Source organism: Camelus dromedarius, chromosome 31 (assembly GCF_036321535.1).
Source record: "Camelus dromedarius isolate mCamDro1 chromosome 31, mCamDro1.pat, whole genome shotgun sequence".
Taxonomy (NCBI): Eukaryota; Metazoa; Chordata; class Mammalia; order Artiodactyla; family Camelidae; genus Camelus; species Camelus dromedarius.
The window spans coordinates 18,135,649-18,160,003 of NC_087466.1; the positions used below are offsets into that span (position 1 = coordinate 18,135,649).

Sequence of the window (24,355 nt, forward strand, 5' to 3'; positions counted from 1 at the left end):
GAGACTAGCACAGTATAAAAGATTTGTGGGAAGAAGGAGCTGTGGTTTTTATGTCTCAAACTGACCTACAGACTTCTAAGGCTCTTGTGAGTGACAGTCATATACACCCCAAGTGGGAGAAGGGCAAGAGAGGCTGTGTACTGGGGTAGCTGCTGGGCCTGTCAGTAAGATGAAGATACCATAGAAGATGAAAGCCTTTTCTTTTGTCTGTGAGGCTGATGGTCAAACTGATCAGTAAATGCAGCTGTGTTGCTTCAGAGGTGGATGGAAAAAAGGGGGCCTAGCCTCAGGCAGATTTGGGGTTTGAATTTACCCTACCTACATGGTCTAAGAACTCTCAAGCTGAGAGCGGAGAGCAAAATAAGCTCCAAGCTTGTGATGCTCCTAAAACACCTGGCAGAACAACTGTAGAACTACTCGGGAGGGATACCCTCTCCATCCTGGCTGCTAGGATTCAAGAGACAAAGCCCACGAAAGATAAGCTCACAATCCAAAAGCATAAACATACAGGAAACCATCACTATGAGTGAGAATCAGAAGATATAAAACACAGTAGGGGTATACCTCCAGGAACTCTGAATACTAAAAATAAGACTATCAAATAAGTATGCTTAAAATAATTAAAGTTATAAAGGAGAAAATAGAAAATGGAGCTGAAGAAATTATCCAAAATTCATCACAGAAAGACAAAAAGGGGCTAAACAACAGGGAACAGAATAAAATAAGTCTAATATATAGCTCATAGGAGTTTCTGGAGAACAGACTAGAAAGACCAGGGGAGAGAATATTTGAAGATACGTAGAATTTTTCCAGAATTAATGGAAGCCAAAATGCACAGATTCCAGTAGAGCAAATAAAACTAAATCTATACTTAGGTCATGGTAGTGATACTGGACAACATCAAAGACAAAGATAAAAATATTAAAACCATCTAGGGATTCAGTGCAATTCCTATCAAAACACCAGTCATACTTTTCACAGAACTAGAACAAACAATTTTAAAATTTGTATGGAAACACAAAAGACCCTGAATAGAAAACAACCCTGACACCTTATTGCCATTAAGCCTTTAAACTAAAAAAATTGTAAAGCATCTATTTAGCAGATTTGGCTTTGTTATGGTATGAATATTAATAGAAAGTCCATATGTTTCAAGTTCTGTAAAATATGAAGAAAAGTGCTCTTAGCATTCTGTGTAAAACTGTATTGTTAAATATATGTTGCAATCAAGAAAAAAGAAAGAAAGAGAAAAAGAGAAAACAACCCTGAGAAAGTAGAACAGAGCTGGCACTATCATGCTCCCTGACTTCAGACTATACTACAGCACCAGAGTATTCAAAACAGTATGACAGTGATCACTTCAGCAGCACATAAACTAAAACTGGAACGATACAGAGAAGATTAGCACGGCCCTTGCATAAGGATGACATGCAAATTCATGAAGCATTCCATTTTTTTCACATACTAACTGCTATATATAAAATAGACAAACAACAGGGTCCTACTGTATAGCACAGGGAGCTACCTTCAATACCTTGTAATAGCCTACAATGAAAAAAGAATATGAAATGGAATATACACACACATATGCATAACTGAATCACTATGCTGTACACCAGAAATAAACACAACATTGTAAACCAACTACATTTCAATTAAAAAAAAGGAAAAAAAAAAAAAACCCAAAACAGTAGGATACCAACACAGAAAGACATACAGATCAATGGAACAGAATAGAGAGCTCAGAAATAAACCAATGTACTTATGGTCAATTAATCTACAACAAACGAAGCAAGAACGTACAATGGAGAAAAGACAGTCTCTTCACTAAGTGGTGCTGGGAAAACTCGATAGCTACATGTGAAAGAATGAAAGTAGAACATTTTCTCACACCATATACAAAAATAAACTCGAAGTGAATAAAAGACCTAAATGTAAGACTGGAAACCATAAAACTCCTAGAAGAAAACATAGGTGGATTTTACATAAATCATAGCTATATTTTTTTTGGATCAGTCTCCTAAGGTAAAGAAAACAAAAGCAAAAAACAAACAAATGAGATCTAATTAAAGTTAAAAGCTTTTACACAGCAAAGGAAACCATCAACAAAATGAAAGACAACCTACCGAATGGGAGAAAATATTTACAAGTGACGAGACCAGTAAGGGTTAATATCTGAAATATATAAACGGCTCATACAACTCAACAAATAACATGATTAAAAAATGGGCAGAAGACCTGAATAAACATTCTTCCAAAGAATACGTACAGATGGTCAACAGGCTCATAAAAAGATGCTCAACATCATTAATCATCAGATAAATGCAAATCAAAACCACAATGAGGTATCACCTCACGCCTATCAGAATGGCTATCATCAAAAAAGACCACAAATGGGGGGAAGGTATAGCTCAGTGGTAGAGAGCATGCCCAGCATGCACGAGGTCCTGGGTTCAATCCCCAGTACCTCCATTTGAAATAAATAAATAATTACCTCCACTCCCCCCCACTAAAAAATTACTTAAAAAAAAAAAAGGCCACAAATAACAAATCTCGGCAAGGATGTGGAGAAAAGGGAACCCTTGTATACTGTTGGTGGGAATGTAAATTAGTGCAGCCACTGTGGAAAACAGTGTGGAGGTTCCTCAAAAATCAAAAATAGAACTACTATATGATCTAGCAATTCCACTCCTGAACATGTATCCAAAGAAAATGGAAATGTTAATTTAAAAAGATCTATGAGGGGGGAGGGTATAGCTCAAGCAGTAGAGTGCATGCTTAGCATGCATGAGGTCCTGGGTTCAATCCCCAGTACCTCCTCTAAAAATAAATAAACAAATAAACCTAATTACCTCCCCCCACCAAAAAAATAAAATAAAATAAAAATTAAAGAAGAAAATACATTAAAAAAGACATATGCACTGTAATGTTCATAGCAGTGTTATTTACAATAGTCAAGATATGGAAGCAACCTAAGTGTCCATCAACAGATGAATAAAGAAGATGTGGTGTACATAGACAATGGAATACTACTCAGCCATAAAAAAGAACAAAATTTTGCCATTTACAACAATATGGATGGACTTGGAGGGCATTATACTTAGTGAAATAAGTCAGAGAAAGACAAATACTGTATGGTATCACTTATTTGTGGAATATAAATAATAAAACAAACTAGTGAACATAACAAAAAAAAACTAAAATCAATGATAGAGAACACATTACCTAAAAAGAAATGAGAATAAAACTGATAGCAGATCCTTCAATACAAGAGAAACCGGAAAGCAATGAAAAATTTTTTTTTCAGATCAAACCACTATTTAAGAAGAAGACAAAGATGGATTACTTATAGTAATGATTCTTTATTGAGAGAACTACTAAAGGAAAACAAGAAAATCTGATTTCAGGAAGAAGGAAACTGAATCCAGAGGAAGGAATAGAGAAGCAATGGTGAGAACTGCTAAATATGTGGGTAAATTTAAACAGGAAATAACTGCATGAAGTAGTAATTACAACAGTAATGACCACCATGTCAACCACTTTTAGAGATGAAGAAATAAAATGGAAATAAAATGCCAGAGGATTTCAGCACATGTGTAAGGCAGGAGAGGTCCCTGTGTCATTAAATAGATGCTGATTAACTTTAGGCAGGAAAAGTATGTTAAACATTTAAGACTAAATACAGAACAGAAGAAGACAGAAAAGTTAATACAGTGAAAAAAGAAGATTTAAAAGAAAACAGGAGGGTAGGAATGAGGAAAAAAAAGAGAAGGCACAGTAAATGGGATGTACAAAATAGAACTAAATTTCAGTGAAGCAATAATAAGAGTAAATGAAAACGAACTAAACTCACCAATTAAAAGCCAGATTCTCAAACTGTATGTAAGAAACTATACCCACACAAAACCCAATGGTATGCTGTTTATGAGAGAAATACAGGGCAAAAATAAGGACAGAGAAAGCTGAAAGTAAACAAATGAAAAGATATCCCAAGCAATACTAATCGCAAGAAAGCTGGTACACTTACATTAATAGCAAACAAAATAAGATTCCTAGACAAAAGCATTGCCAGAAATAGAGAGCCATAAAATAATGATTAAAATGAATAATTTACCAGGAAGTGTTTTTTTTAAAAAGCCAAGTATCTTTTAAAATTGTGGTAAAATACACATAGTATAAAATTTACCATTCTAACCAGTTTTAGGGCTACAGTTCAGTGTTATTAAGAAAGTTCACATTATTGTGCAACCAATCTCCAGAACCCTTTTCATCTTGCAAAACTGAAACTCTACACCCATTAAACCACAACTCCTCATTCACCAGGAAGTTTTGAACAATACTTTTAAGAAGCATGATCTGATGAACACATGGAGAATCCAGTACTCAACAAATGGAAAATACATTCTTTTCAGATCAAGTCACTAAAAAATTTATGTTGGCCTCAGATCTCTCCGTGGCCACACTTAACTCTAGAAGACTGTGGAGCTACACTTAAAAAATCCTCAAGGAAAGAAAGTATGATGTAAAGATTTTATGTTCAATCAAGTGGTTGTGGAAATATTTAAGGCAAAAAACTCTAGAATATGCAAGAACTCAACAGAAAATATTGTTCTTGTAAGCTTTTTTTAAGGACTCTACTAGAAAACAAATGAGGTAAGATAAAAAGTAGGAAAATGGCCAATGAGAGGATTGGTAACGAGCACAGAATCTAACAAGTACAGGTGTAACACCAAAGACAAAGGTGGGAACTAGGATAATAGAATGGAATGTAAATGCTGCCTGCCCTGACAGTGTAGACACGATGCCATAACATTTGCAGGGAGACGAAGAGGAAAAGAAGGTGGAAGGCAGCATAAATAAGCTGGCTTCCTCAATTTTCAGTTCCTGGGGATGGGTGAGGGAATGTCAAACGATATAATTTAAAGCTGATAAATCAAGTCATAGTAGAAGCAGATTACAAGCATAAAGGCAAACAGTAAGAAAGGCAATACAAGCAACCAAAACCAGGTGCTAAAGGAGAGGGAGGGGAGGGAGATGTTAGAGCAAATGCACCAATTTCATCACTCTGCTCACAGTGCGGACTGACAGATAACCATCTACAGAAATGGGTGATTAGTGGTGGTGTTACAGATATAGCCAGTAGAGCAAAACCGCAAGCCAGAAAATACGAGAGCGACAGACAGACCCACAAAAACACACACACCATAGCAAGGGGAAAGGGTGAGAACAGGGGATTTTTTTTTTTTAAGAGGTTTTAAAATCGGAAGCAAAACCTAAAATGCAGTAAGACCAAATATGTCTGCATATCAAGAAATCTAAATTGGCTAAATTTATCTATTAAAATAAACCTTTCAGATTATATCACATAACAAAACCCACTTCAAGACCTATTCAGAGACACACCTAAAGCAAGGTAATTTTTTAAAAGTTGAAAGCAAAAGATGGGCAAAAGTATAGCAGGCAAGTCAAAGAAAAGGAAGCGAACATTAGTATCAGTCAGAGTTGAATTCTGCCCCCGCCCCCAGAAAGCCTCTGTCTTTCTTAGATAGTAGAATAAAGGTATGGAGACCAAACTTCAGGTAGCCAGTAACTAATTATCCATTCATTAATTTTCAAAACATTTCTGGAAAACACACAAGGAACTATTAACAATTATTCCTTCTGGGGAGTGTGCTGGGGGTGGGGTGCAGAGAGAGAAACAATTTCTACTCTTTTCCTTAAACAATTCTTTACAGTTTGAATTCTTTTTTTTTTTTACAGTTTGAATTCTTGCCAAGAGCATGGTTTTACTTTTGTAAGAGAAAGCAATCAATAAGAAGTATTTCAGTGAAATCAATAATTATCAGACTGTATACTCTAAAATGAGTATTTTAGCTTCTTCCATACATTAGCAATTATATGTATTATGCCAGTTAATTAATATAATTTATGGAACTGCTTCTAAGAAAACAAACATGAAGCTTTTCAAGATGCTACCCTGATTCTAGATAATTTTAAAAGATTTAGATAAATATAAGTTATACATCTTGAGTTGTGATGCTCCAATTTTCAAACAGTTATGAATATTCAGATTTAGAACAAAATGCAAGTACAAAAGAAAGGAAACGTACTAACATTTCACTATAAAATTCCCTAGATATTTGAGAGCTGCCCATTAAAGCAAGAAGTATAAAGTATTTTTAGGTACTTCTGCCTAAATGGTAATACATGATGATAATACGTCTATGTAGTTTCAAGAGTTAAATATACTGAAGTTAAAAATAAATACTATTCAAAGTAGAGAACAATTAAGAATTTCAGTTAATATTTGGAAACAGCTTAAAGTCAATGAAGCGGCTAACCTTTTTCTTTTCAGTATACTTTTCATTACAAAAGATTTCTGGGTAAAAATAGAACTATACAGATAGGATACACGAAACCGGCATATGGAGATAAAACAAAATGAGCATCAGGGACTCACCAACTGCATTGAATTCAAACATAAAAAACAAACCGTTAATGCAAATATGGGCAAGTTCTGTATTCTTCTTCTAGATTTTTTAAATTGCAGTAAAATGTACATAAAATAAAAATTATCACTTAAACCATTTTTAAGTGTACAGTTCAGTGACATTAAGTACATTCACACTTCTGTGCAACCATTACCATCATCCATTTCCAGAATTCTTTTCATCTTCTAAAACTGAAACTCAGTACCCATTAAACACCAACTTTCCATTTTCCCCCCTCCCCTACTCTGGCAACCAACACTGCTTTCTGTCTCTATGAAATTGACTATTCTAGGTACCTCCCATGAGTGGAGTCATATAGTATTTGTCTTTAGCAGTTGACTTTTCAACATGGCAAAAGACAGAGATGAAAACGCTTAGATGACTTACGTGCCCCTTTGACTTGATAAATATGTTAGGAGCTGGAGAGCTGTATTATTTTGGAAAGGTGGTGAGACAGCTATATTTCTTTTTTTTTTTTTGCATTTTATGTTGAGACAGCTATATTTCTTTGTAATGGGAGAGGTAGGAAATATCTGACATATGGAGAAATCTAGTTAAATCATGTAAAACTGAATTTCAGGTATTTGTTATAATATTGTAATAAATGACTATAGAATTTAAGAATTTATGGTTTTACAAACATATACAATTTGGTTGAAAGCACTAGTATATCTTTTAAAACTACTTTTAATAATTATAATTATAAATACCTTTTTAAAAAAGTTCTTATGCATTAGTCATTGTTGTTGCAAAGTGCCTTATATGTGTTATTTCACTAAATTTGAATATTCATAACTATTTGAAAATTGGAGTATCACAACTCAAGGGACAAGTTTACAGGTGAGGAAACTGAAGTTGACAGAGATGAAGTCACTTACCCAAGGGTATCTGGAGTCTGCCTGATTCTGCAGCCCGTGTCCTTAAATCAGCCTATTCAGGTTGCCTCTCTGTAACTAGCACAATTGGTACCACTTGCCTTTCACTATACTTCTACCTGAGCATTTTGGTTCAGGGAAGCTTCAGGAATCTAAACAGGAGTTTGTGGATAATGACAATGAATATGATAGTAATAACATTTATTAAGTGCTTTCTATGTGCCAGGCACTATTACATTACTCATTCAGGCCTCATAACCACACAGTTATTCAGGGAGTCTCTTTAGGCAAATGAGTAAATAAAGACACAGAGAGGTAAATGCACTTGCCCAAGGTTACACAGCTGGTAAATGGCAGAGCCAAGTTCTTCTTACTAATCCACACCAATAACATGACTCAGTGAGTTACTTTATACTGGCTTCTCACTGTTCCTGCCACCAGCCATGTTTTTTTCCTGTTTGTTCTCTCCATCTTGTAGTTTCTCCTCACTCATATTTGTAACCTTACCTTGCTTATGGCTCCTCATTGTTTATACCTCACACTATGGCCTTTCTCTCTACATTCTTTGGGTTGAAGTTTTCACTATAACTGCCCTATTTTCTAATTCAAATTCCTGGTGCAGCTCCTTTTTTTTTTTTTTTTGAGGCTGTTTTTCGTGTCAGACTACCTCAGAGATCACCACCTCTCCTCAGGTCAATCAAGTCAAGGATTCGTCTTTAGTTTAACTGGCTATGCTTGTGAGTAAGGGTTGGAAGAAAGGGTGATATGGTGTGGCTACCTAGAGAATTTTCCCTCTGGAGAGGCTGTGGGGATACTGGATACTTTATTTAACATCTTTGGTACACCACCCATTATCCTAGTACTAACAGACGAACAGTATTCATGTTTGTGTTCTACCCTTATCCTTTTATATATACTTTTCACATGGTTGCAATGGTAGTATAAATTACATTCAGTTACTTTAAGGTTTTATTCAGTCAATGTATTTCCCTTACTTGCTACAGTCTTTATAATTCTTCTTTTCAATAAGCAGAAGTAGCATCCAGTGCCTTTCGGTAGTCTAAGTCGGGGGTAACGAGGTCCCAAACTAGTGTTGGTGGAAGAAATGCACAAGAAGGAATAGATCTGAGCGATGCACAGAAGAGCTAACTGTGGACAAGGGAACAAAAGCCAGTAAAAATAATTTTGAGGTCTGAAACCACTAACGATGCAGGTTAAAGATAAGGAAGAGCTAGTTTTGGTGGCAGTAGTGGGCGATGAAGAGGGGAAATGGTGAATTTCTGATAGACACATCAAAGTTAATACCCAACAAGAGTTCCGGAGACGATACTGGAGCTCAAGATGAAATGTGTAATCATCTGCCTAAATATGTCATTTGATCACAGCCCAGGAGAAGATGCCGTCACCAAAAACTCTGTGGAATAGGACTAGGTGAAGTCCGAGGAGACTTCAGGAAAGACCCTGGTTTTGGTTCAAGCCTATAGGATGCAAATGAAATTACTTTGTGTACTTAATTAGAGTTTACTTTTGGAATTAAAAAATTGCTATGTCCCTTTTAAGATCCTTACCCTAATATCTACCAGAATTGTGTCTGGTTTATAGATCCAAGTTTAGAACAATGTAGGTGTCCAATACTATTTGTTGAATTAATTAACAGAACATTTAGAAAAGTATTTTAAAAATCAAGTATATGTATAAGTGGCAAGAATGTTCTAGAGCTGGAAGCAGACCTCTATGGAATTAAATAAATAATAATTATCGAGCCCTTGCAATGTGTTAATAATGCTTTCTCATTCATACATTTAATATTCACAACAAGCATAAAACAGATATTTTCAAATGGTCCTTAGATGAGGAAATTGAGGCCTAGAGAGTGTTGAATAACTTGTTTACGATGATGTAAGTGATGGCACATGGACTCAAACTGCCATCTACATGAGTTTAAACCCTTTTTTTCCTGCTGTATGTCATTCCGCACCACACTTGTTAATTCTTTTGAAATATATTGCTAATTTATTAGTTTAGTGGAAAAAAGCCATTTAGTATATGAAACTAAACTGTGCCATCTGTCAGTTTAGGGCCAATTAGGGCATATGTTGCACAGATTAAGGGTGAGCTTTGTAACATGCCATGATTGGAAACCTGCTCCACATAGACTATAGTTCTGATCCTTGCATTTCCATGACAGTGCATTTCCTTTAATGTTCTAAATATCCTTTCAATAAAACTCCCCAGTTTAAGAACAATAGGCATACCTTAAAGATATCTTGGGTTTTGTCCCAAACCACTGCAAAAAAGCAAATATTGCAATAAAACAAGTCCAATGAATTTTTTGGTAAAAGTTATGTTTACACTATACTGTAATCTATTCAGTGGCAATAGCATTATGCCTAAAAACATACATACCTTAACTTTAAAATACTTCTTTGCTAAAAAATGCTAACCATCATCTGAGTCTTTAGCAAGTCATAATCTTTTTGCAATAGTAACATCAAAGATCACTGACCAGATTACCATAACAAATATGATAATAATGAAAAGTTTGAAATACTGTGAGAATTACCAAAATGTGACACAGAGACACAAAGTGAGCAAACACTGTTGGAAAAATGGCACCAAAAGACATTTATTTGCTCGATGCCGGGTTGCCACAAACTTAAAATTTGTAAAAACGGTGGTATCTGCAAAGTGCAATAAAGCAAAGCTATATCTGTATTTACAAACAGATTTATTAGCTTACTATTTGGGAGAAATTTTATCATCACTAGAAATACATATAATTGTTCCCCTTTGTCTGCAAGTTCCTTACTCAAGAAAAGCATTAAGAAAATCAAATAATTAGAACATGCCCATGAAAACAATTCTTGATATCCTCAATCTGAAAACCTTGCTCAAAAAAGATCTCCTTTTTGAACTTGTTGTATCTTGACAATCATTTCATTTCCTTATTTCCTTCATCTCCTTCCCTTTTCCTAATCAGTTAAGTAAATAATTCTGATTATATTTTTTCTATACTATTCTTAAGTTGGGTTATCTTTTGTTTTTCTTAATTTCTTCCTGTGTTGTTCCATCTCACCTATTACAGTTCAAACTCCAGAGGACAGGGACTTGTCTCTTCCATTTCTTTTGTTATGGCAATAGTGTGTAATGAAATAAGCAGATTTGAAATAAGATGATATAGATGCTACAGTCAAACCCCAACTCTCTCACTTCCTACCTGTCCATCTGAATAAGTCACTAAACCTGTTTCTTACTCCATGGCATTTTCTATAAAAAGGAAATAACGTCTATCTGATTTCAAAGTCCATGTGATTTTTCACTCCGCTTCTCTGACTCTGACGGATGGCATTCATGAAGTGTTTTACAGTTCCATCCTCAGGCACATGCAGTACATACAGCTCACATTCAAACCTAAAATTACTACACGGAGAATGATAAAATAACAGCTGTTAAAGGCAGTGGGGAAGGCCACCAGATCTGGATTGTGGAGGGCAATTACCTTCTTACAGTCTATTTTTAAAGTAATGCCGAGAATTAGCTTACATATGACAATATTTCATCACATTATCATAAGCTATCACTGTCTGCCCCCAACTCTGCTCCCCAGCAAAGCAAGTTCATTAATCTAACATCAACTTGTCACCACTCGTTGGCAGACTCTGAGCTTTTACCTGGCCACAGAAGAATGTGACTTCATATTTATAGCTCTGACATGAGTATGATTTAGAGCAAAAATCTTATTTGGTTGCACCTGTGATTTCAGCTTAAATTCCTTCTCTTTCCCTCCTCCCCCCACATCATTTATGACAAAACAAATGCCGTAAATTAAACAAAAACCTTTGTAGGTCATGTTATTACTCTCTTTTGCAGAATTATACGAAATAATATTTTTTCAATAAATTACCCAAGTAAAATATTCAGGATTCTAACTAATACATCTGAACAAGATGGAATATTAAAAGTATCAAAAAAGCAAATTCTCTTACTTGACATTTCTGACGCAATTGTCGTAGCTCTTTTATAACTGGAGCTAGAGCTGACTTCTTTTCAGACACCAGAGAATTTAGTTTTTTAACCTGTCATTTAAACAAAAGACATGACAGCTAAAAAAAGAATTCAAAAGAATAAAAATACTACATGCATAAAGATATTTATTGAAGTGTATATATAAGAGTGAAAAAAACTATAAATTACTTCAGTGCCAAACAATGGGGAAGTCATTTAGTAAATCTTGATTCCTCAATAAGACGGAATATCATTTAGCTATTCAAAATATCAGTTTTTAAGACTGAAAACCATTATGGGAAGATATTTATAACCTAATACTGAATGACTAAAACAAATTACAAAGTTGCCCATATACAACTTTGTATTATGTAAAAAAGTAAATAATGATGTAGGTTATGTAAAACACACATAAACATGGATGAAGTGATATTCAAAATACTTACAAATGGCGTAACTAATAACCAAGCAGAATGGGCACAAGCCACAAAGATGAACAGGGTCTTGGAGGCCTCTGCAGTGCTAAATGTTAATCTTTTTAGGAGTTAGAATGTGGTGAGATCGGGCATTCTGGGACCAGTGAGGACAAGACAGGGGAGGTGGGTACTCTGAGAGTTTGGGGCAGCAGCTGTTTACCAATAAGGAATGAAAGATTTCAACATTTTAATGCCTGATGAAGCTATATCTGTGTATTCTGGTTGCACAGTAGTCCTGAATATAGAAAGATATGAAGGACACACACAAAAATGAAATAATTTTACTAATTGAAGTGGTACAATTTGGGAAAACTTATTTTTATCTTAAATATTCCTTTAATGTTATGTAACTTTTACACACGTCAAAAAACCACAAAGTGCATAAACTATCAAATTGAACAACCTCATTAGAATGGAAAAATTTGAAAGAGAGTGATAAAGACAGATGAAAGAATAAAAACAATGTGCAGAAATGAAAGTTTGAATGTTTCACTGAAAACAGAACAAACACAAAAATATCTGCTTTACAGCTACACAATAAAGACAAGAAGAACAAGAAAACCATGGTATCACCATTTCTGACATGTCATCCAGTGTCCGTCCTTTCATTTCATCAACTTCACTCTTCAGTGCAGATACTCTTTCCAGTTCTTCTTGGGTGTAACTATATCCGGATACACCCTTTTTCTCCTCAATAGTTTGCTAAAAGTAAAGAATAAATGCAAGTATCAAAGTGAGGTCCATAAAATGAATGTCAAAACCTTGATGATTCCATAAAAACTATACAAATTTAATACACAGTAATAAAGTTGTAAATAAAACAAAATAGTTTAGAATACTAAAGAACAATCTTCACTGACTTCAACAATAATTACATATCTTCATATGTAATAAACTTACACTAAATTTTACTATGGTATCTTCAGTTGCATAGGAAGTATTTACAATTCTTAGGCTTTAGAATAATGCTATGTATTTGGCACAGAATCTAAAACATTGGATACATTCAATAAATAACTGGTGAATAAATGAATTTTCAAGTGATCAATTATATGTGTTTTCTCACTCATCCAATTTTTTATTATATACCTTAATGTGCCAAGCACCATTCTAGTCACCAGATATACTGCAGTGAATAAAACAGGAAAAAAAAAATCCTCTCCCTCAAAGAGCTAACTTCTAGTGGGAGTAAATGAGCAAAAGGTAAACAAGCAAAATACATCCCGTTTAAGGGAAGAGTGGGGTTGGAATCTTAAATAACAGGGTGGTTAGAGAAGGTCTTCCTGAGAAGATGGCGTCTGGGTAAAGTCCTGTAGGAAGTGAGAAAGCAAGCCAGAAAGACACCCAGGGGATCAGCAAGTGCAAGAGAAATAAGGCAGGTGCATACCCAGCCTTTTGAAGAAAGAGCTAGATGGGCAGAGCTTAAAGCAGAGTGAGAATGAAGTGGAGGAGGGAGCGGGGGAGCATATAGGACTCAGCTGGTTTGCTGAAACAGTCTCAGTTTATGTCTGTTGTCCTTTGCATTCTCAAAAGTGTCCTAGTTTAGATGATAAATTATGTTGTTACCTTATTTTCAGGCCAGTGAAAGAGCTTAGACTTATTTTAAATGAAATGGGAAGCTTGCTGGAAGGTTCAGAATAAAGGAATTTTTAAATGATCACTTTAACATCTGTGCTGAGATCAAACCATAGAGGGGCAAGGGCAGGGGCAGAGAAGCCACTTAGAAGACCATTCCAATAACTCAAGTTAGAGATGATGGTAGCATGAACCAGGTAGGGGCAGCAGAGGTGATGACAAGTGGCTCTGTACATATTTTGAAGATAGATCCAACAAGATATGACAGATCACATGTAGGGTGTGAGGGAAAGTGAGGGGTGAAGAATGACTCCAAGGTTTTGGCCCGAAGAACTGGGAGGATGATGGTGCCATCTGTTGAGCTGAGGAAGAGTTGGGAGGCACAGGAGAGGGAGTAGTGAAGATCGGAAGTTTAGTTTTGGTCATGTTAAAAACTTGAAATCTCTATTAGAAATCCAATAGAGATGTCGAGATGTTACATGTACAAGACTGGAACTTGAGAAGAAACCTAGACTGGAGATACAAATTTGTGAGTTGTCTGTATAGACAATGTCTTCACAGAAGTAAAGTCTCTATCACAGGTGTGAGGGCTGCATCTTAGGAGTAAGAGAAAACTGGAAAAATATCAGCTCTAACCAAACTGCATCAAGGTGATCTACGAGGAAAAAAAAATTAAATGCTCTTTCCAGGAAGACAAATACATCCGGAGCCTGACATTTGATAAAAAGTTACTAGGCAAGCAAAGTAACAGAAACAAATGTCTGAAAGCCAAGAGAAAAAATACAGACAATAGAAACAGGCAAATGAATTTATCAGTCAGGACATTTAAAATAGCTGTCATTAATGTATTCCAGAAAACAAATGAAAAGTTGGAGAATGTTATAAATAACTGGAATTTATAAAATACAATCAAATGAAAATTCTAGAACTAAGAAACATACTTGATATTAAGAATTCAACACATGGATTACACAGTAGACTAGACACAACAAAAAAGGAGGATTAATGAACTGGAAGACAGTAGAGCAGGAAAAAAAAATCCAGATTAAATTACAGAGAGAAACAAGAATAGAAAACGAAAATAAAGCAAAACACAAAACCCATAAGAAATATGGTAAATGGTGAAAAAGTCTAACATACATGTAACTATAGTTCATAAGGAAGGAAAAAAATGAGACAATGATAATATTCAAAGGAATACTGGCTGAGAACTTTTCAAAAACTGACAAAAGATACTAAGCCACAAATTTAAGAAGCTTTGCAGACCCCAAGCAAGGATAAATGAAAAAGAAAACTACATTTAGGAAAATCACAGTAAAACTGATGAAAAACCAAAGACAATCTTAAAAGCAGCCTGAAAATAACACTACTACCTTAAAAAACAAGACTTAAAACAGAAATAATGTAAATCAGAAGACAAGGGAATTAAAGCTTTAAAGTGCTGAAAGAATATAGCTGCCAACCACAGATTCTATATTCACAGTGAAAATGTGCTTCAAAATGAAGGTGGAATAAGTATGTTTCAAAAAAACACAAAAACTGAGAGGATTTATCACCAGCAGACATACAGTAAATGAAATGCTGAAAATAAGCTCATCAGGCAGAGGGAAAATGATCTCAAAAGAAGAACCATGATGCAAGAAGGGAGGAAGCGCCACGGGAAGGGTAAACATGTAGATACATTTAGAATAATATCATGTGGAATTTAAGTTATACATAGAATGTAAAATATATATATCCACAATATCACAAAATATGGAAAGGAAGTAAATGGAATTAAAGTGTTGTAAGGATATAGAAAAATAAAAAATTTAGGGAAGGCTGTAATCAGTCAAAAGTACTTGCTGTAATCTCTGGCAATAAGCAATAAAAAAAAAATAACAGGAATAACAAAAAGAAGCTATAACTAGTAAGCTAAAAGTGGGAAAACCCACAATAGGAACAGCTTTGCTGTTAGAGGGATTACTCTGGGTTTAACTTTTTTCTGACAACCAAGGCACAAATATATAAGGAACAAGCCTGCAGGCAAACTTCCACAAAGCACCTTCCCTGGACATTTCTTTCCAAAGCTCCATGGAAATGGCTGCTTAGATTTCTGCCCAGCAGGCCATGATAAATAAATATTTTACAATCAATCTCTTGGTATGATCATTTTGCTCATATTAACTAGCTAACCAAAAGAAAAATCTACTTGGAATTCAACTTCTATTCATTACCCCAATCTCAGCATACATTAAAAAGTTAGTACTTATTGCTACATTAAAAACAGATGAATCAGTTTACATGTCATCTCTGTAATTAATCAGAGAAAACCAATAATTTTACCGTTTTTTTAGTAAAAACAATGACTTCAGTATAAAGCTACAACCCATAACCCCCCTGGCATTTGAACTTCTAGAACTCCAAGATAATATGATATTACCAGTTGATGTTGAATGTTTTCATGACGTTGCTTAAGAAGTTCTTCTGTCCTTTGCAAAAGGCCAAATTCAGCTTTAAATTCAGCTATTATCTGATGCTTCTTTTTGAAAACCGTACTCTTGCTTCGAAGTTTACTGACGTATCGTTTGAACTGTAAAAGAACACAACACATAGTTTAATGAGTAGAAAAGTAGTTGCTAAGTATCATTTATAATCTGAATGCATTAGAAAAAAATGTTTCTACCATCCAACACGTGTCACAAATATATAACAATAACTTAGTTTTATTAGAAAAGTTGGAAAGACTAACTGCTCACTTAAAATACTTTTGTTATGTTTTTATTTTTTGTACCCATTAAATGTTGTAAATCCTTATTATAAAAGCTACTCATTTTGGGCTTTACAAATAAGGATTAGGAAAACAGAAACTTCAACCCTATGAAAGTTAAAAGGTTAAAAAGAAGAAGAAAAAAAAATAGACCAATACTGGCTGAGGTCTTATCATGATCGCTCTTAATGTACTGTACTATTTTGGTGGCACTGGATCTACTGGGATTAATACAGCCAACCAGAATAGTCAACATTTATAGCTACTATTTATCATTTAAGAAATGCACTGTGACCATATATCCTAAGAAGCATCTGAAATTCATCCTGAATGTTAAAAAACTAAGAATATTTCAAATTAGTGGGAACTCATAGCTGCTTGATTCAACTATTTACACACTAATACTAAAATTATAACTACTCTACCCTAATGGAAAGACCCCATCCATTATTAAGTAATATCAAACAGAGTTCAGAAAAGCAAGTGAAATGAATACATAAAGGAATTCATTTGATTAGTTCTATTTATTAGCTATTATGCACTAGGCAGTGTGCCACACACTGAGACTACAATTCTAAACTGATACTCACATGTCCTTCCCTCATCAAGTTAAAGGAATACTGGGAAAAACAAACACTGAACCAATGTTTACAACCATGGTGAAGCAGTGAAGGGGCCCTGAGACTAAATAATAGGAGTTTAACCTGGGCTGGGATGAAGGTAGGAAAGGTGTGGCTGAGATTTAAGAGGGATGGATTATGACAAGCTTCTCAAAAATAACTATATTTAAGCCAAGACTGAAGAAGTAGGAGTATGTTAGAGGAAGGAGGAAGAAGCAAGGGAGAGTACTCCAAGTAGAGGAAATAGCGGGTGTAAAGGTCCTGAGGCACCAGCTCATTAAAAGCATAGCTCAACATAAGAAGCAAATGTGAAAATTTTCTGGTATTTCTGAAACAGAACATAATACTTTAAAAAAATCCCTTCCTCTTATGTACCATTAGTACTAATAATTCTCAGGGGGTTTTCTACTATATAAAATAATTTTTTCCTGCTCTATCCTTTTTATTAACTACATCATTTAAAAAATCACCATAGTAAGAATCTGGCCTATTATATTTAACCATTACTTCAAAACAAAAGTAAGCCTCCATATTGCCTAACATAAGAAAATTCTTTGATAATCTTAGCCTTTTTTATGCAAGGTCCTTTATAAGGCTAATTGGGGTGTTATAAATAATTTTATAAATAAAAGTCATGAACATATTGCTGAAATTTTAGAAAACAGAAAAGAGGAAAAATTCACTCAAAGCCACTATCCCAACACAAGCTGTAATACCATGTTGATATTTTACCTCCTAATTAAGGCTAAATCTAAGGTCAGTAAGTCTAAATTGTAAGGTAGCAAAATAGAAAGTAGAACATTTCTAAAATGTAGTTTTTTTTTTCTTAGACTTGATGGATTCCTGAATACACAAAGAAAGTCCTTTAAAATAGTAAGATTAATTATTCTTCACATAAAAATAACCTCCTAATTTCCAGTTTAGACATCTTTTAAAACTTAAACTTTGAAAGAAATGAAGGACACATTGTGTTTCAGAGGAAGGAAGTTCAAAAGGTAGTTTTAGTTAGTTATTAAGTTAGTTTTAATATTAAGGAATCCAGTTCACATACAGCAAATGATCAATGGCTGAATAACAGAAACAGTTTAAAAAATTTAAGTCATACTAATGGACTGAGTCTAATAACTTGTAATTTTTCCTTTTAAAGGATAAATGTGTAAGCCTGATATAACCACAGACTCAGAATCCCCAGAGTAACTATATGTTCTATTAAAAGTGTCCTGGGCAAAGTGCCCAAAATGAAATCAATCCTGTTCATCTGCTATCCTCTGTATTATCTAGGCCAATTTTCCCCTTCTCTATCTTGCTGTGCTCTGGAACTATTTTTAAAAGCTAAAAGCTATAAATGTTTTTGGTGAAAGAACAAACCCACCGATTACTCAATGTGCTCTATGCTGATTGGTTATTATTTGGCATTCACTGGACAAACTACCTAGGGGAAAGGTAGTCGGGATCAGATTAATGACAGTTCTATATAATTAAGCAATAGGTGGCATCAAAGCACTCTGAAGGTTCTACTACCCCCAGTGAATTAGAGGAAAGAAAATGCCTTATCAATGATTTTCTTCCACTGGAAGTTTCTTGTAACTATCATTTGGATTTTAGGTTATTTCCAAATTTTTTAGATTATCAAAAAAAAACCAACCATGATGACATATTAAGGCCAAATCTTCAGACACATTTTTAATAATTCCTATAGGCCATACTTCCAGAAATAAGGTTGTGATAAACTCCCTTGCCAGAGTGCCTTTCTAAGGCTGTTTACAGTACTGTTTATAACTATCAATTTGATATGCAAAATAGTACCTTATTTTTAATTTGCATTTCCTTATTAGGGAATCTCAGTTTTTCGTCATGCTAATTGTACATCTGTGAGGATCTTTTTTTTAATGACTTGCCTGTCTTTGGCTCAGTTTTTAATTGGAGCATTTTCTGTGCATCTGTAACAGTGATTTTCAAACTTTTTGGTCTCAGAAACTCTTTATATACTGTAAAAATTATTGATGATCTCAAAGGGATTTGTTTATATAGATTGCTGGCATAGTAAATTTGAGGGAAAGGAACAGAATATTGAATTAATGGACCCCTTACTTCATAACATATAAAAATCCATTCAACTGTATTACAGACTTAAAAGTGAAAGCCAGAACTAAAAATCTAGAATATAGGAAAATATCACTATGATCATTGAGATAGGAAAAGATTTCTTAAACAAGACACAAAAAGCACAAATCAAAAAAGATGACTGATAAATCTGACTTTGCTAAAATTGAGAACTTTTGTTCATCAAAATACGTATTAAGATATTAAGAATATAAATCACAAGTTGGGAGAATATATTTACAATACATTAATCCAATAAAGAATTTGTATCCAAAAACATATAAATTAAATCTATGAATCAATGAGAGAAAGGCAAATAATCCAATAGAAAAGTGGATAAAATACTTGAATCGGCACTTTACAGAACAGAAAACTCAAAATGGCCAATAAACATATTAAAAGATGTTCAACCTCATTAGTAATCAAATTAATAATACAAATTAAAACCACAATAAGATACCCACCCGATTAGCAAAAATAAAAAGTCCTTTAATACTGTTATCAAAGATGTGGAGGAAGCAGAACACCTATACATTACTGCAGGTGGGAGATTTATAATTTAGAACAACAGTTTGGAAAACAACTTGGCATACCTACTGAAGTTGACCTGTGCTCAGTTCCTGCCCTACCAGCTCCACTCCCTTGAACAGCAGGGCTTCTCACACTTATCTATGGGATGGACTAGTTTTTACAAATTTCTAACCATTTATGGACTGGGTACTTTAATAAAATAATAAAAATGTTCATACAACATCAAATTACTATAAATGTTCCTAAATGCTTCCTTCCTCTTAACTTATAAGGTTGTGGGTTAGTAAGTAACTAACAGTCTGTGGACTGGAACTGGTCCACACTTTGAGTAGCACTGCTCTAGAGCTTCCTAAATGGAGTATGCTCCAGTACACTTGTGTGGCACAAATATTATGGGTGTGCCAAGATATTAACCCACTCAGACTTTGCAGAATCTGCACATTATTATAAAGAACTCCCAATTATTATAAAAGAACTCCCAAGCCAGTTACTCTCAGCTGTAAACAGCCTGTCCTTTCACTTCAGTATGCTGAACAATAATCATTTTCTTTAAGTGTCCTATTTTGAAAAAAGTTAGGAAACACTACCCTGGAAAAATCCTTGCTCATAGTCACTTGGGGGATTTATACACATAAAAATGTTGACAGAAACACTGCAATAGCAAAAAATTAGACAACACAATACAACAAACTGCTGTATATCACACAGTATAGTATATACAGTGAAAATAAACAATTACAGATTCAAGGAAATAATGCAGAGCCAAAAATCAAGTTACAGAATACATAGAGTACATGCCCATTAGTATTGCTTAGGAAAACTAAATAACATATTGTTTAAGGATACAAATGGATGGTGGTCAAACAGTTAATAAAAGTCAGAGAATGGTAAAAACCTAACTCAAGATGATAGTTACATCTGAGAGGGAATGAAAACTGGATGGGATACGGAAGAGGCACACAAGGAACCTCAAAGGTTTTCTCTTTTTTAAGCTGAGCAATAAAAGTACATATATGTTCATGATCTCATATTTCTTTACTCCTCACATAACACACACACACATTTTAACTACTACACAGTTTTAAAAAATTAAATATTTTAACATCTAACCAATGAGTACCAGGAAAAGAGAAAAGAAAAAAAAAAAAAGATAGAAATAATACAAGACAAGTTCCAAAAACTGAAGGACATGAGATTCCAAATTAAAAGAGCCAATGGTATATAGCACAGGCAACTATATTCAATATCTTGTAGTAACCTATGGTGAAAAAGAATATGAAAATGAATATATGTATGTTCCTGTATGACTGAAGTATTGTGCTGTACATCAGAAACTGACACAACATTGCAAACTGATTATACTTTAATTAAAAAAAAGAGCCAATGGAATGCCTAACTCAATGAAAGAAATAATTATACTTAAATCTGTAATCTTATAAATTTAGAAAACCAGAGGTAGAGAGAATTCCAAAAGTTTCAAGGAGAGGTAAAATAAAAATAATAATAACAACAATAAAAGGTCACATCAAAGGACTTGGAATCAGAATACCCTCAGAGAGCAATAAGAAACAGTAGAAGGCAATAGAACGGTGACTTTAAAATTCTCAGAGAAAAAGATTTTCAACCAGAATTCATTATTTAGTCAAACTATCAATCATGTATGAGGATGGAATAAAGACTGTTTCAAACAAGCAAGACTCACACAAATTTATCTTCCAAGTCCCTATTTTAAGGAACGTTCTCTATTATAACCAGGAAATAAACCAGGAAAGAGAAGACTTGGTATGTGGGGAACAGGGGATTCAAAACAGGAGAGTGGTACAAGAAATCCCCAGGGTAATGACTGTGAAGCCCCAGATTACCACTGTACAGCAAGCCTAGAAATTCATTTTCCCAGACCCAAACAGAATGAGAGGGACTCTAGAAAGAATGAATCCATGGTTTAAAAAATGTAATTAATAGATTACTGTGTATGACCATATGCCATATTGAGAGAAATTGTATAGTTCTATCAGAAGGTTTAGAGCTGAGTGAGTGATAGGTAAATAAAAAACTAACCAAACAAAAACATGAAATGAGGTCAGTATTAATTTAAGGAAAAAAACAAAAGTGTACAAGAGAGGATATATAATTACAGTATACTATGTGGCTCAGCTATAAACAGTATGTTTAGACAATCATCATAATGAATATAGTAAATAATTATTAAACCAAAAATTATAATTATACTGGAAGGCTATAAAGAATGGATGGTGCGGAGGGTATAGCTCAGTGGTGGAGCACGTGCTTAGCATGGACAAGGTTCTAGGTTCAATCCCCAGTACATCTATTAAAATAAATAAATAAATAAATAAATAATCTAATTACCCCCCAAAACAAAACAAAAAAAGGATGGATGGGTATGGGGGTTACACAGGGAATGGAGAGTGTTAGAGCTAAATCCTCATTTCCTATGGTACTACGTCCAAAACTGAAAAAAATCGAGAACTTTTGGCATAAACATGTTGTTTAGAAATACAGAGGTGGGAATGAGGAATAAATTAGGAGTTTGGGATTAACATATACACACTACTATATAAAATAGATAAACAACAAGGACCTACTGTATAGCACAGGAAACTATATTCAATATCTTGTAATAACCTATAATGGAAAAGAATCTAAAAAGGAATATATACGTATATATATGTATGAATAACTGAATCACTTTGCTGTATGCCTGAAACTAACACAACATCGTAAATCAGCTATATTTCAATTAAAAAAAAGAAATACAGAGGTAAATACTAGAAGAAACAACTAAAAGCATTAAAAGTGGTTGCCGCAAGGAAGCATGACTTGGAAGCATAGATGGGAATCATTATTTTCATTATGAGCTTTGTAGAACTGTTTTAATTTTTAAACTACATATTTGCATTAACCTAAAAAATTATAATTAAACTAAAAGAACAATCTACTCTCAAAAAGCCCATCACCAACAAAAACCTAACAGCTGATAAATTTTATTTTGAATAGATTTTGAGTATTAAAAATTAAACTTGCTCATAATTCTGTGTTATAATAACTTATCTGAGCAAAAATTCACAAATAATTTCATTTAGAACTTACTCATTAAAGGTCCTAGGAGCAGTACAAAAGGGTCAAAGAAGCAATTCAGAGTTGTTGAGATCATGGGCTTTGGAGTCAGAGAAACATAATTTCAAATCCTGGCTCCACCACTTAGTGATCTTGGGTAAATTTTTAAACAAGATCTATAAAAGGTACTAAAATTCCATAAAAATTGAATAATGGATAATGATTAATAACATTTGTCATTCTATTTGAACACAGTTAAAGAGTAGCTAGGAAATAAGAGATAATTACCATTCCTTCTAAATATTAAAGAAATTTAAAAGATATCAAGTAATTAGAATGAACAGAAAAGTAAAGATCTAGGTGTGATGCAATGCTCTTTAGAACTAAAATAGAACAATCACTACTGTGAGAAACTACAAGTTACATATGCTGAGTACAACTGTGTAAAAATTTTGTATATATGCATATAAACCAAGATTGGGAGAGAATGAAGACATAAAAATAGCTGTCGTGTTGGGCAGGTAGGGTTATGAGTGAATTCTCTGAGATTTATTTCTTAAGTATTTAAAAATTGAAAAAATATTTCAAAGGAACTGTGGTATAGGAGATAAGCAACAAATCCTTGAAATATTAAGGAAAAAGCGTTCAATAGTACAGGTCAATCAAGCAAATCTGCCATGAAAGTGAACTATAAAGATTGCCACTGTGCATGAAGGCACATTATAGCAGCTATTACTAATAATTTGGACCAATAAACATTTTAATCTAAATTTGTCATTTATTAAGGGGCAGCCATCATTTTATATGCTAAGATCAGTTAGATTAATGCTTTATAGTGCTAGCTTCTGGCTTCAGGACCAATTTTACAAACTTAGCTACTTTGTGATCAAAATGGAATTTGACAGATGTTCTTTCTCCTTTTATCCATTTAATATGTTTTAGAACCTTTAATAGTAATGATCAAAATCTGGGCTAGCTTTTTAAAAGGACAAGGCAGTTTATTTCTCTAAGTATGTAACCATTTACAAATGCTTTTCAAGCTTATCTAGAACTCAAAAGTATTACTGGATTCCAGATATCATTCTGGATATTTATGCAGAAACAATCTCTACTCCTGCTGCAAAATTTCCACCCCAGTATCTGGTATGAAACTATTTCCACAGTAATTAGCTGTGAAGACTTTACAAGATAACCATATAAAAAGTACTTTATACTGTTAAGAACCACAAAGAGCTATTTTTTTTAAAACACTATTTCCCTTTCACAGAGGTGCAAATCCATAGAGAAATTAATACAACTCCCAAAGTTCAGCAAGTTAGAAGAACTGGATTAGAATGAATACTTTTGTCCTCAAATCCTGTTAGTCCAATATGCATGCTCTTCCCCCCACTTCTTAATTAAGTCACATCTTTGTCATTTATTTCATCAAATGATTTTTAAGCACAAAAAACTACAGAAATAGGCCCAAGAGTTAGGTGTAAGATGAGGTAACACCAATTGATCAAGAGTGGAATGAATATGCCCAAATGGACACCCACAACTTCTTTGCCCATTTGTCAGTGTTTCTATCCTGCCTGAATTCAGACTTGCAGGAAACCTGAAAAGGCCATCTTTTCAAGTCACGCTTCATGACATAAATCATCTGGACCCTGCTAGAGTCTGGTCTCAAAGAGTTACTATTTGTTTTAAGGCAAGAAAACAGTGTTTCAAAGCAACTTCTGTTTTCTGCTAAAATGATAGTCTCTTCAAATCACCCACCATAACTAGTGTAATATACAAATAGAGATGTACAAATACTATTCTAACCTTTTCCAACCTCTTAGCTTTATGTTTTCAACTTTAAATTAGAAAATCT

At 34.1% G+C, this 24,355-nt stretch overlaps 1 protein-coding gene and 1 non-coding gene across 8 annotated transcripts in view; one reads left to right on the forward strand and one right to left on the reverse strand.

Moving 5' to 3' along the window:
- The window catches only part of IFT81 (intraflagellar transport 81), a 158,261-nt gene that overhangs the window by 12,514 nt on the left and 121,392 nt on the right, over positions 1-24,355 (reverse strand). For 6 of the 7 annotated variants that reach the window (XM_031442660.2, XM_031442656.2, XM_031442662.2 and 3 more), the window contains 3 exons: positions 15,845-15,994; positions 12,421-12,549; positions 11,353-11,442 (listed from right to left, as the gene is read on the reverse strand). In XM_031442660.2, coding sequence (XP_031298520.1) covers positions 11,353-11,442; positions 12,421-12,549; positions 15,845-15,994 — 369 coding nt within the window. Of the gene's footprint in view, positions 1-9,621; positions 9,654-11,352; positions 11,443-12,420; positions 12,550-15,844; positions 15,995-24,355 lie in introns of all 7 variants that reach the window. The other variant, XM_064481238.1, reaches the window with a different exon arrangement.
- On the forward strand, positions 1,352-1,458 carry LOC116150096 (U6 spliceosomal RNA). The gene has a single exon (XR_004133769.1). It is a non-coding gene; the product is annotated as a U6 spliceosomal RNA (small nuclear RNA).